At 35.4% G+C, this 12,888-nt stretch overlaps 1 protein-coding gene across 1 annotated transcript in view; it reads right to left on the bottom strand.

Moving 5' to 3' along the window:
• MRPS35 (mitochondrial ribosomal protein S35) overlaps window positions 1–12,888 on the bottom strand; it is a 29,997-nt gene that overhangs the window by 5,906 nt on the left and 11,203 nt on the right. Inside the window, exons 6-7 of the mRNA XM_030040935.2 lie at window positions 11,917–12,026; window positions 10,082–10,151 (exon numbers count right to left, since the gene is read on the bottom strand). Coding sequence (XP_029896795.1) covers window positions 10,082–10,151; window positions 11,917–12,026 — 180 coding nt within the window. The remainder of the gene's footprint in view (window positions 1–10,081; window positions 10,152–11,916; window positions 12,027–12,888) is intronic.

Raw genomic sequence — 12,888 nt, forward strand, 5'->3', positions numbered from 1 at the left:
CAAACCACAATACTTAATAACCTTTAACTAAGACTAAAGATTTTTCTTCCTACAACCCTGTGTGCTTGGGTCCATCTATGTGAATTTAACAATACTTTAACAAAGCTGCATCCTGTACCTCGTAAATGGAATCTCTTGTCTTTTAAATCTCCGAGTCCAAATGTTTAGTCAGAAACAGTGATTAACACTGCTAAAAGGCTCATGTGACTGGCATTAAAACCTGGATACAATACAACACAGAAGTAAAGAACCTCATTCAATTTCTAGAGGGGGGGAAAAAAAAAAAAAAAAAAAAAGGACATACTGTAGCCTGTATTGCTAAAACAGTAGCACAACAAGCAGGTATAGTAAAGTATTCCCTGTATGTTTGAAAAACAGTGCAATTCAATGTGGAGATTTACACATTTTTAAGTTAATGACATCATCCTGTTTTACATATCCCTTGTTTATCTGCATAGTGGCCATCTAAGACATTTTTTCCCTAAACTCCAAAAGAATTTTAAAACAAAAGCTTCTCTCACAGGGATAGGGTTTCTCAAGAGTAAGGGAATATGGGTATCACTCCTGGTCACTCCCTGGACCAAACTCATGTTAGAAGTTCAAACAAAAGACCACTGTGAGGCTTTTAAACACTTTTAAGTTATAGCAGAGACAACAAGAACTAATTACAGTTAATACATTTATCTCTTTAGGAAAATCCTTCTCTGCACACGTTAACTTACAGGATTTTGGAGATGCACACTGATAAACAGATTAAGATTTCCCCATCTCTTTTGAGCAATACAGAGCAAGAAGATTCTAAAGCAGGCCAAAGAAACTGTTAAGTATTCTTTCTTGGAATCCTTCCCAGCCGAACGGTGTGTCAAAATGGATTTTAAAATAAAATCTGACTTCTGGGGGGGAGGGAGGCAGGAAGGGATTTGACAGTAGGGGGAGATTTCAAAATCCATTCCTAGCCCTGCTACAAGAAGGCAGTATCCATTGCTGCAATGTTGGTGGCCATGCCTCAAAATGAAAAGTTATTCTACTGTACACAGGTCCAGACATACATCACAAACAGGAAACTGAACAGAAACCAGATTTTTGCAAACTGACTGTATTGAGTGAAACTTAAATACCTTTCCAACCAGATTTATTACAAGAGAAAAAGTGAATCTGGAATTATATTTTCACTTGAAAAAGTACCCTAGGTAGACAAGCACCCATAAACTCTGAATATGGGAAATATTACAAGCGTAGTCTCAGTTTGAAGTGTTATGAAGAAAACTAATGAGACAGTGAAAGAAACTTCAAAAATGAGGTCTTCATCACTCAAAGTTTTGTTCATTGATTATTTTTGTCCCCTACAAATTTAAAATGTTAGTAAACACTGTAGTTCAGAGTCTTACAAAAAAGAATTAAACTTTAAAAACTGGAATACAAGTGTGGCATTGTGTAACGTTTTTCTAGAATCCCCACTTAGCAAACAAGGTTAAAAAAATCAAGAATGGATATTTCTTCAATGAATTCACTAAAAATGATTGCTTCATTCTATCACATGTAAGACAATCTCAGTAAGCATTAACCAGCCTGGCTGAAGATGCACTCAGCTAATAATTTCAACTGTTTCTCCTACCAAAACTTCCAGTAAGAACCGCAACCAAAGAAAAAAAAAAAAATCACCAGAAAACAACTTTTCATATAAAGTCAAAGGATCTAAACCTATTACTGAAGAGGAACAGAAGAGTGATTTTTTTTTTAAACACTTTCCAATGCAAATATAGAGAATTATTTTTTCAATGCCACAAACAGAATAAGGATCTGTGTCTAAGCAAGTCTTATGCTACTGCTTAAGCGAGTATTTTGGGAGGTTTATAAGCCTTTACAGTGCTTAATCTGAAATGCTGACACAGTATACGTACTAAAAGAGTACCCTGGCCAGTGAAATTGCTTTTACTTAAAAGTCATTAACAAAAAGCTTCAATTTATATTGTACCTCTAAGTTTAGAGGAATGAAAAGCATTTTGATCACTTAAGCAGGCATTTCACCATCATTTTCCTTCTTTTTTTCCTGCCAGTTTAACTTTTGTAATTTTGCTGTCACAGCAATGGAAGAGGATTAGAATTATCAGTTCTCTGGTGTTTCTTTTGGGGAAAAGATTTTAACTAAAATTTGGAAGTGGCACACAAATCTTCAAGGAAATTAAAAACATGATTCATGCTAGTCAATTTTCTTGTCAATGTTTGAGCAGTTAAAAATTCAGTGCTGTTTAGCAAAGACTAAGTATTTTAGTGGGATTTTTTTTTTTTTTTTTTTTTTTTTGAGGAGGAGAAGGAAAGTTCTTTAAATTGCAAGTCAAATTTCAATCTCTGTATAGCCTGGAGTAAGTACACCTATTTCTTAGTACTGCATTGAAATAAAAGATATCCAGTGTGGTACAATAACCACAGATTTTCAGGTAGTAAATGACAGCTAAGCTAACATTTTCCAAATTATTAGGTTCCTTCAATCCAAAGAGGAGTTGCCAAAACAATTATGTACTTATCTCTTTGGATATATTACAACTTTGACCTGTACTATTTAGTTAGCAACTTAAAAAGAAATATCAACATGAATTTGTAAAAAGGCAAAACATTTGTATCTGATGAGATTGGACACAAAAAAATTTATTGCTTGGTGATGCAGAATACGTTAAAATACATTCTTCTGAATGAGCAGAACATTATTTTCTAGGACACAGCAATGGCACAGAGAAGGTAAGACCTCTAGAACATCAAGGAAAATCAGGAGAAAGACTGTTAGGCCTAAACATTCCAGTAAGGTACAAAAGTAAAACAGAAAAGGAGAACAAACAGAGAAGAAAGAACAGAACTTTGCCTCAGAAAATAATATTGGATGCAAGAGATGCTCTCACACTTAATGATACTCAGGCTTAATCTCTGGTTCTGTCACAAGCTTCAGAGTTCTCAGCAGTCACCATCATCTAGATAGTCTCTTTCAAAGATTAGGACACCTAATTTCTTTGGGCTGAAGTGGCTGCAAGTATTTTCTGGAAAATCCAGGCTTCTAAAAGGGTCATTTGTAATATATTATCTGTTTGTTTTCTGAATGCCGATCAGATAAGATTCTGATCCCATCAAGAAAGATCAGTGATATTAAGGGTCCAAATCTTTGATAATTTTCTGTTCATTTTTTTAATATCTATGCCCCATAAGACTTCATTTCACTCCAAACTTTACACCAAAAAATCAAACAGCTGTAGAAGTTATATTTATGCATCAAAAAGGAGCCTTGTTTCTCCAGCAACTACAAACATGGGGCTTAAATACAAGGTATTGCAAAAAAGCCTACTACAGTCTGAAGTAGTACAAAGACAATTTTTAATTCAACCTTTTGCTTGAACGTTCAATTCTTCGTGGTTCCAAGCAAGAGGTACAAAGAAGTTTCACCTTCTTTCACTACAATACACGTTTCCTGTCAGCAAAACTCTTCGATTTTATATGTTTGAAATCAGATCTTCAGAAAAAGTTTATTTAATTTAACATCCACTATGCTACTTAGCTTTATCTTTTCTGACTCACATTAATGATGAAGACTCTTTGAAGTTGTTAGATTTTGAGCACTGGTAAGCGCACAATGACATGTAATACATACTTCAAAACAAAGTATATATTACAACATTTAGACACCGCCTCTACTTTAGCCTCAGTTTGCATGACTTAAACCATATATAATGACATACTGAGAAAGAACACTATTGTAGGAAGAGCACAATTATATCACACTTCGTTATTCTAAGATCTCAAAGTCAGGAGATCTACACTAAGCAGTCTTCAGTTATACTAAATGGTACCCAGAGCTCTGAATCTCTCCCGGGTACATGCTCTAATCACTAGGTTATGGCCCTCCTTTTCCATTCAGTGAATCTTGAATTTTCTTCTGCCCAGGGAGAGAGTTTCCGGAAGACTTAAGAGTGTCACCCTCCACCTCCCATTTTAACCCTACAACCCATGTGTGACAACATCCTGAGTATTCAGAACATGAAGTTAAAGTATACTTTTGAAACTTAAGTAGCCAGAGACCCGCTTAGGTTTCAAAAGTAGGCTCATATCCTTTCACATATTTTAGACTGAATTACGGTAAACTCCTACTATGAAAACTGCAAAATTGTACTAAGTTCTACTGGCACAACCTGAAGTGATAAAAATTATGCTTACTTGTAATGGCTTAAAATGACTGTAGATGAAAAAAAGACAATTTAAGAGCTAACTGAAGTCTAGAGAAAAGCTATACAATGCATTTCAGGGTTATTACCAATGGTTATGTAAAAATAGTCATTCAGCTGCATGCATACACAGATTTGCCACCCCACCAGTGCCTTCCAGTTGAATACACTACTTAAAGAATGCAAAAGCAATGTGGGACGCTTTCCTCAAATTCATCCAAACTACACAGCTTTGGGGTTCAGAGATAAATTTTACTTAAGCCTTTAGTGTCACTCTGTCCATTCTTCAGGTTTTTTTCCTTCCCCTCATCCTTCTGCTTCAACTTCCCTGTCCTTTCAAGTACTAACAACATCTACAGTACAAACACAATTGGCTATTACTGTACATACTCAGTAGCCATTCTCCACTTATCTCTAATTCCAGATTCCTTCTTCCTTCCTGTTCTTTTTAAGTCTTGAATTTTTTATCAGACTCCATAACTACACTACTAGAAAAAGAGGGAGTTCAAAGTGTGTACAACATTACTCTACTGTTATTCTTAATATGACAGATTAGACCTTTTACTTTAAGAAATACACTGGAAAATAGAAAATCCAAGCACAACTGTTCACTAATACTTGAAAGATCTCAGCTGTGTAATGCAGAATGATATCCTCCACTCTCCATCATCTTGCATTTGGGTATGTTGAAAATCATGTAGAATTGGAGCAAGGAAAATTGCTGCACCTTCTTCTAGTCTTGACTGATTTAAAAGAACAACAAATTATTTCCTCCTCAATCTATCTTTTTCAGATTCCTCCCCCTTATAATGACTATGAATGTTTTTCCTTATTTGAAAATTAGCTTCCTGCTCCACTTGTTTCTCCCTCATGTTTTTCAACTCATAACAGAACTTTTTTTTAGTGATAAAGTATTAATCCGAGCCAAGTGTGAAGAAATCAGTTTATGATCTTTTTAACCACTTGAGGGCAGCAAACTCTTACTCTTTAAAAACCACTTACTACCATGAAAAAACATTCAGGTTTAGAGAGATGTTACAGCATTCAAGAACTACCATCGTTTAAAGGTAACAGAAATGCAACTGATTGAACTGCTGTTTAACAGTCTACCTAATATATCTCACCCTTTCATTGATTAATTCAATCCAGGCACAATCCTGGGGGATAATTTGAAAGTAATCACACAAAAAGTCCGAAGAAGATAAGTTCAATTCTTACCAGATGGCACAAGTCAGATATCTACTGAATACATTCTAAAAGCTAATAAAACACAAATATTTGATTAATAACCTTAAAACTATTGAACTGGAAGCAAAAGCTCTCCAAGTATTTCAAAATAAGAAAATAAATGAACATTCTTAAGTTTTAAAATCGGAATGTTTTAAAGATAATTGAACTCATGGGCCAGATATCTATCTGCATTTATCAAAACTAAGGTGCCAAATGCATCAGTCTGGCATCTTAAGGTACACTTCCTGCTTCTTATCCACCTCTGTAAGTAACAGACTACAACTAAATTGAGCTCTCCATTAGATTTAGTCAACCTCATTAGCCAACCTGTAATTCAAATAGGCTGAACCAAGAACACAGTATGTAGACCCCTAATTAATACTGCTCCCACTGTTCAGATCCATCTCAAGAAACAGCATGCTGCCTTACAAAGCAACTACTATCAATCCACCAACATGCTGCCAATATTCTGAACAGCTTCCCATAGTTGTTCTGCTTTACAGTGTATCTCATTTGAACCTCTGATAACAGAGGATGAATCAAGAACCAGAGGATGAATTCATGTTCTTCCTCCTCTTCCTTCACTTCCTCTATTAAAACAAACAAGCAAGAATTTTTCTGCCAGAAAACAACAAGCACTACAGATGCCCTTTGCCAAAAGCACGGGTAGCATTATCCACTATGGGAACACATTCTACAGGACGAAAGAAAATCATCACATTTCTTTCTTCAAAATAAAGGAGGTTTACCTGTTTAAATACAGATCAAATACCAACTGGTAATACTGCACTGCGTTTTGGTAAATTCTAACACAATCCTGAAAGGTCCTGAGCACTCTCAGCTTTTGCAGAATTCTGCATAGTCAAGTCCATTGATGGCATTCTGGGTGAACACAAGAAGACAGGAAAGACAGTACAGTTTCAAATGCAATACTACTTTTAACTACCAATTCATAGGGGTTATATAGCCCAAAAGGCTACCCAGTAGTATCCCACTTTTCCTACAAGTAATCAAATAGCTTCAGCTACTCTCTCCATTCCCAAGTCACAAATGTACCTTTTTAAACTCCAGCCACCTTTGTAAGCTTCTTCAACTTAACTTTGTTCTGACCATCTACGAACAGTCTGATGATTCTTTTCCCGTCCCTCCCTCCCACAGTGTGAAAACTCTGCTTCTTCCTCTAACACTCACAAAACCAAACCAAAACAAACATTCATTTACTCCTTCCCTGCCAAAAAATAACTCCCAAAAATCAAGTAAAGTTGCTCCTTCCTTTCAATTCCTTCCATTTTTCTTATTTCCCCATGCATTCAAAAAAGGGGTCTTAAACACAGCATTATAAAAAACACCTGAATGTCTCTGAAAGCTTCCCTACAGCAGGTTCAATCTTCCAACACATCTTCAAAGCCTTTCACAATCTGGCTAGTCTGTCTTCTTGCACCATCCATTGACTGCTAGCATATTAGAGGAGACAAATGCTAGTCAGTGCATTAACCTATCAACATCCTTACCTCGCTTTGGCTGTAGCATCTCTCAGAAACCAGTTTGTCAAATTTGATTTGGACAACCTTTTATTCATTTAACTGCAAACAAACTCTCTTCCCCCCATCACAATCCAAGAAAGAAACCCATTCTTAACAATATATTCAGAGCCTTGAGGCAGCACAATACTTGTACCAATTGTTGGTAATCTCCTCTCTTTCCCTTCTATTTTGTCTGCACACACTTGTAATGGAGTTACAGTTGAAATATGCAACAACAAGGGTGCTTGCAAACTAACACCACCTGAGCCCTCTAATTGTAACAGCAACAGAATCAGTGAGTTGTGGATGCCCTGGGTTTTTATGGAAGCCAAGACTGGAAAAGCATACAAGAAAATTTGTAACATACAGGCTACTGTTGACACAGTGATAAATTTTGTCTTCTAACCATGCATACAGAGACAGATGAGCCAGAATTAAACTCTTCATACTCATTACATTAAGAATAACTTTCTGCTGGAAATGCATCTCTACACAATGGAGCTTCACAGCACATAGTTCACTACATACCCAACAAAACCACAAAGAACTGTCATTCTTTTGAAAAGGTTTCAGATTCCTAAGCTACTTGGATGCTCTAGTTCGTAACTGTAATAAAAGAATTATGCATCATTGGCAATTAAAACATAATTACACTTCCAATTACGTTTCCTGATGTATATCTGCATGCAGTTTTTCCTTTTATATATTCACATGCTTGCTGGTTCACAAAATTCAGTAAACCAGTAATTAACATAAATTATAGAGTTATGCCATGTTTAGAGAGAGTAGGCAGAGTTTTCAGGATTGAGGGCAAAATTTACATGCAGCCATCTTCCCCTTCACTTTGCAAGAATGGAACACTGCCCTCTTTTTTATTGAATTCCATCACCACATGCTTGAAAAGTGTGGCACTAGTCTGCTGGGAAAGTCATAAAATCTTGCAATTAGTTCTGTGAACAGGATTGATGTTACCATCTACATGGAAGGCCAGTCCCTGTCCATCCCCCTCCATTATTACAGCTCATACAAATTAAACTATACATTGTCTGCTCATGGTTTACAAAATGTATCCAAACTATCTTTCAGCCAGTTATTAAAAGGCATTACCACTGATCATGGAAAAAAACTCTGCAAAACAAAACATGTCACCAAAAAACCCCATGTCTCGGGAGACCATTAATTTTTCATGGAAATCAAAGACAATTACAACTGATTGAGGAACTCATCAAATATTAACATGGAAGTTGAAAGGTAACAAAAGGGCAAGAGACTTGTGCATATTCAGTACACACTGAACACTCACATAGCAATATCATATAGCCCTGTCTTCCATCACTAAGTAATGCTAGAGCAAAGGACAGATGTGGTATTCATCTAGAATTAATAAAGTGAGCAGCATCTAGCTCTCTTGTCATTGCTTAATACTGGAAACTGATCTGTCATTAAAGATTTGTAATGCAATGTCATGCTGATGGGGACAAAAATATCCATGTGTACGAAGCACTTGAAATCTAAAGTAAACATATCTTTTAAGATGTTAATATAAGCTGAATTTGATTTGATGCACTATACAATTACAAAACATATCCTTCAAGGCAACTTCCAGTGAAAGGGAAATAGAGCTCATCCTCCTTATGTTTTTTAATATCACTGCAATGATCAAAATCAACACTGAAATTCACAAAAAAGCCAATTATGGAGATATAAATACTATAGAACAACTGAAAACATTAAGTATGAATTCTGTTAGGTAATCAGCTACAACTTATTTAAAAGAGTACATGTATGGAAATATACCAATGATGAAGGTTTTCACTGTGTCTCAAGGTGACTAATAACATATTACATTTAAACAAAGTTAAGTTATCCCAAACATAAGTATGGGTTTTCAGCAACAATTTCATTTCAGACTGCTACCTTGTTTTCTGTAAAAAATGGATGTAAAATTGTTTAAGGCAGTACTTATAACCAACAAAATTAACTATAAAAATACAGGAGACAAGTCTGAAGAATTCACTATAAAAGACAGACCTGTGGTCTAAAGATCTCTTATTATATTTAGAGGACTACTTAAGAATTGTAGTAAATTATCAATAAATTGGAATAGTATATTTAATACATTTATATTGGATATTTCACATGCATAACCATTTAACAAAAACTACTGGGAAAAATTCCAAATGTGCCATATCCCGAATGATTATAGAAAAGTTTACATTATCTAAATGTTTCTACCAAAGCAAGTGTAAGGAGTTACAATAATTTTATATATTTTTCAGGACACTAACTCTGATGCAATGAAATCCTAAAACTAACAGAAGGTGGGGAGGATGTCCCTTTTCCGAGCAAAAGGGAGCTCAAAAAAGCAGCGTAAGTCCTCACTCCTTCCAGCTTGAGGCAAGATTTGTGAAACAGCATTTAAGAAGTGGAATACTTCCAAATTACAGCAATGGTTTACCAAAGCCTAGGAAGAGCCCAAGAAAAGACAGATTCTAAGTAACAAATAAGAGTTTGGAATCAGGCAAAATGTAGATACTGTGCTGTATGTTAGTTTTCATAGCTTTAAAGCCAGTAACACACCCCTCTGCTTCTTTGGAATAGACTTGTTTTTGTCTTTAAACACGGTCACAGTTAAAAATGCATAGGTAAAAGGTGATAATCACAGACTACACCATTTCTCTGGATGCACCCAATTAATATCCGAATACTGTGCACAGGCAGCCCAGCATGCTGCCAAAAATGTACCTTTAGGAATCCTGAGAATTAAGGTGTTTTCTGCTAGGCTCAGGGTCAGTTTTAGGCTTGTTATTGTCAGAAAAGAAGTATTGGGAAAGAATCTCTTAAGGTCAAAAACTAGAGAACTTCTGAAAAGAGGCAAACTATGTACACAAACAACAGAATAGAACTTGTGAAGTTAAAGAAATGCACTAGAAGTTGACTGGGAAATTCAGATTCAGACAGAGGTAACTGATCTCGGTTGAATTTGAAGAAAAGCGAGGTGGAAGAAAAGAATCTAAGATAATTTACTTTAAGCAGCACACAGTCATGCAACTTTTTCTAAGTTACAAAAGAGTGCGTTAGAGAGTAAATGTGCGTTAGCACAAGTTATTCGCAACTGCTTACCCAAGATTCATGGTACAAAACGGTGAGGAGATGTATGCTATAATCATAGTTCTGTCTTCTTAGCGGACACCTGAAAATTCATAAACAAAGGTAATCTTTTTGAAATCAAGCCAATATAATATACTTTTGAACAAAACGTTAAACTTACCATCAACATTTCTGATTTGTAATGTAGGGAATCTTGGGGAAAATGTGTGTTTGATTCACATGCCTTTGAGTTACACATCATCAGAGTAACATCATGGAGGCATGAGTATTAAGAACATGGAAGAATGGGCATCTGCAAGTCCATACAAGAATTTACAGATCTTCAGGAAACATTAAAAACTTCTTTGCCCTCTGTGCCAAAGTGGAATCCAACATACTTTAAGTCTGAACTCCCTTAAAACCAGATTTATTTTTTCCCCCCAGATCTGAAGGGAGGGGAATGACTGGTGAAAACAGCTGTGAAATACAGTTCAGAACTGGAAATCTAGCCAACAATTTAAGAAGAAAAGTTTAAGTCAACATAGCTGTAAGTTAAAACAGGATCACCAGTAAAGTTATTTGTGATAAGACACAGTCCTGCAAAAACAGTGTTATTTCTTAAACCTAGTCATCAAAACCTTCTGCTGAGAATATGATGACATTAATCTTTTCCTCATGCTGATCAACCATAACCTCCTGCCTCCTCACACTCACCTCCTCCTACAGGCTCCTTCACCCCCCTTTTTGATGCAGAACAAATTGAATCATGCAAAACTACATCTGAGACACTCTAAAAAAACCACTCATCTGAATGACTAGGGACTATAATTATTCTAGCAAATAAACTTTAAAACGGACTCAAGCTTTTAAAGTGTATTTCTATCATAGTGAAAGAGCCTCTGTTTAAAAGTAATCTAAATACCAGCTTTGAAAATCCTGTATTAAAGAAAGGGGTACCACTCCGAGCCTGGGCCTTAGAAATTACTAGAAATAAAGTGAAATATCAACAGGCACATTAAGAGTTTCTTCTGGAACACAGCATGAGACCATTCACAGATCTCTAGAGGGTAAGCTCCTTTCAGCTATCCTAATGTTTTAGCCACAAAATAAGTCTTGCTAGGAAAATGAAACCGTTGGTTGCACAAGTGGTCCCAGAAACTAGCCAGATTTCCAAGTCTAGTCAAAAAATATATGCACAATTTTATCCATTTTGTATTTATTTTTTGTAGAATAAAACGGTATATCATACCAAAGGACAGGAAATTTAAGGGGGGGAAAAGAATTCTATCAAAACATGCAAACAGAAAAGACTACCAATAATGTTTTTCCTACCACTGAAAGCAGCTGTGAATTAAAGTGTATTGTGAATTTAGGAATACATATGTATTCTCTTAAATGCTTCAGAATTCAACACAAAAAACGCATTTCTCCAATGCAGCCTTCTGAGCATAATTGTAAATAACTACCATGATTTGTTTATGTCTAGAAAAACAAAACATCGAGAAATGTCTGGTCACTGATGTAATTTTTCTTGCCTGAAACACTTCAGACCATTGTTAAAACTAACAGAACCTATAGGTTCTGTTGGGAAACATGACAACTACTCTGAAGTAACATTTGAGACTTAAACACAGAGCTTCAATAACTAACCATATTTAACAAATATTAGGTTTGACCTTATGTGATTTGTCCATTACAATTTTAACAGTTAATAACAGGAGTACTGGTATGTTTAGGTCATAATTTGGCCTTAAAAATATAATAATTTACCAAGACAATAATTGATATTACTGAAGACACCAAGCCCTTTCTACACTGTGACCATTCCTACAGGCATTTTTTTTTTTTTTCCCTTCTTGTAACCATACCTGTCCGTTGTAATTGTGAGCATATCTGTATCCTTACAGTAGCGCTCTCCTACAAGTTTAATGAGCTTCTTCTTTGCATGGTCATCCAAATTCAGGTTAGAAAGTTTAACCTTCATGTACAAGAGAAAACACCTTAAATTACTTGGATAAACACAATCTCTGCACCCTGAAAATATTTTGAGATAGTTAGGCACATCTTTTACCAAGAACTACAAGGAGAGCTATTAAGTATGCATTTGCAGAATTTCTTCTGATTGTATCACATGTCAGAAGTCTTAACATAAGGCAAATACAATCTGAGTATTCAAACAGTAAATTTCTTTTCATCCACATACCAGAGGGGCTGGAGAGAATACTTCCACTCAAAGTTTTTTTCAGGGGGAAAAAGAGCTGTCAGTTTAGTTTGTAGCTGATTTCATATTCACATGTACTTCACATGGAAAAATGAATCTTTTTCAGATATATTTCTTTTTTTCAAATACAGATCAGTAAGGTTAATACTAAGATATATCAAAAATATTTATGACAAACATCCAAAAGAGGAGGAAAGACATCAATTCAAGAGACATCAAATCAGAATTCTCAAAATCATTACTGGGAGATTAATAGAAGTATGCAAAGATGCATAGAGATAACAATATAATGGACCAGAACTTTCTGATCTCACATAATTGATCAAACAATAGCATGAATGGCTTGTCTTCTGTTTCAATACCAGAAAACCCACAAATATAAGATATACAACAAATAACTAGTACTTATTTAAAAAAACCTCAAGAAGTTAGTCTGAAGCTAGTTTCTATATGCAATAACAAGTATGAAAAGTAAAGCAAGCTGTTTTTAGCTATCTGTTTACACAATAGCAAATAAGAAGGCTGTGAACCTTAACAGTCTAAAGATACATGGTGATGGAAACATAAGTTTCTATTAAGTGAGAGTTGCTGAGGAATATTAAACACATGAAGACATAAT

Source organism: Aquila chrysaetos, chromosome 17 (genome assembly GCF_900496995.4).
Source record: "Aquila chrysaetos chrysaetos chromosome 17, bAquChr1.4, whole genome shotgun sequence".
NCBI lineage: Eukaryota > Metazoa > Chordata > Aves > Accipitriformes > Accipitridae > Aquila > Aquila chrysaetos.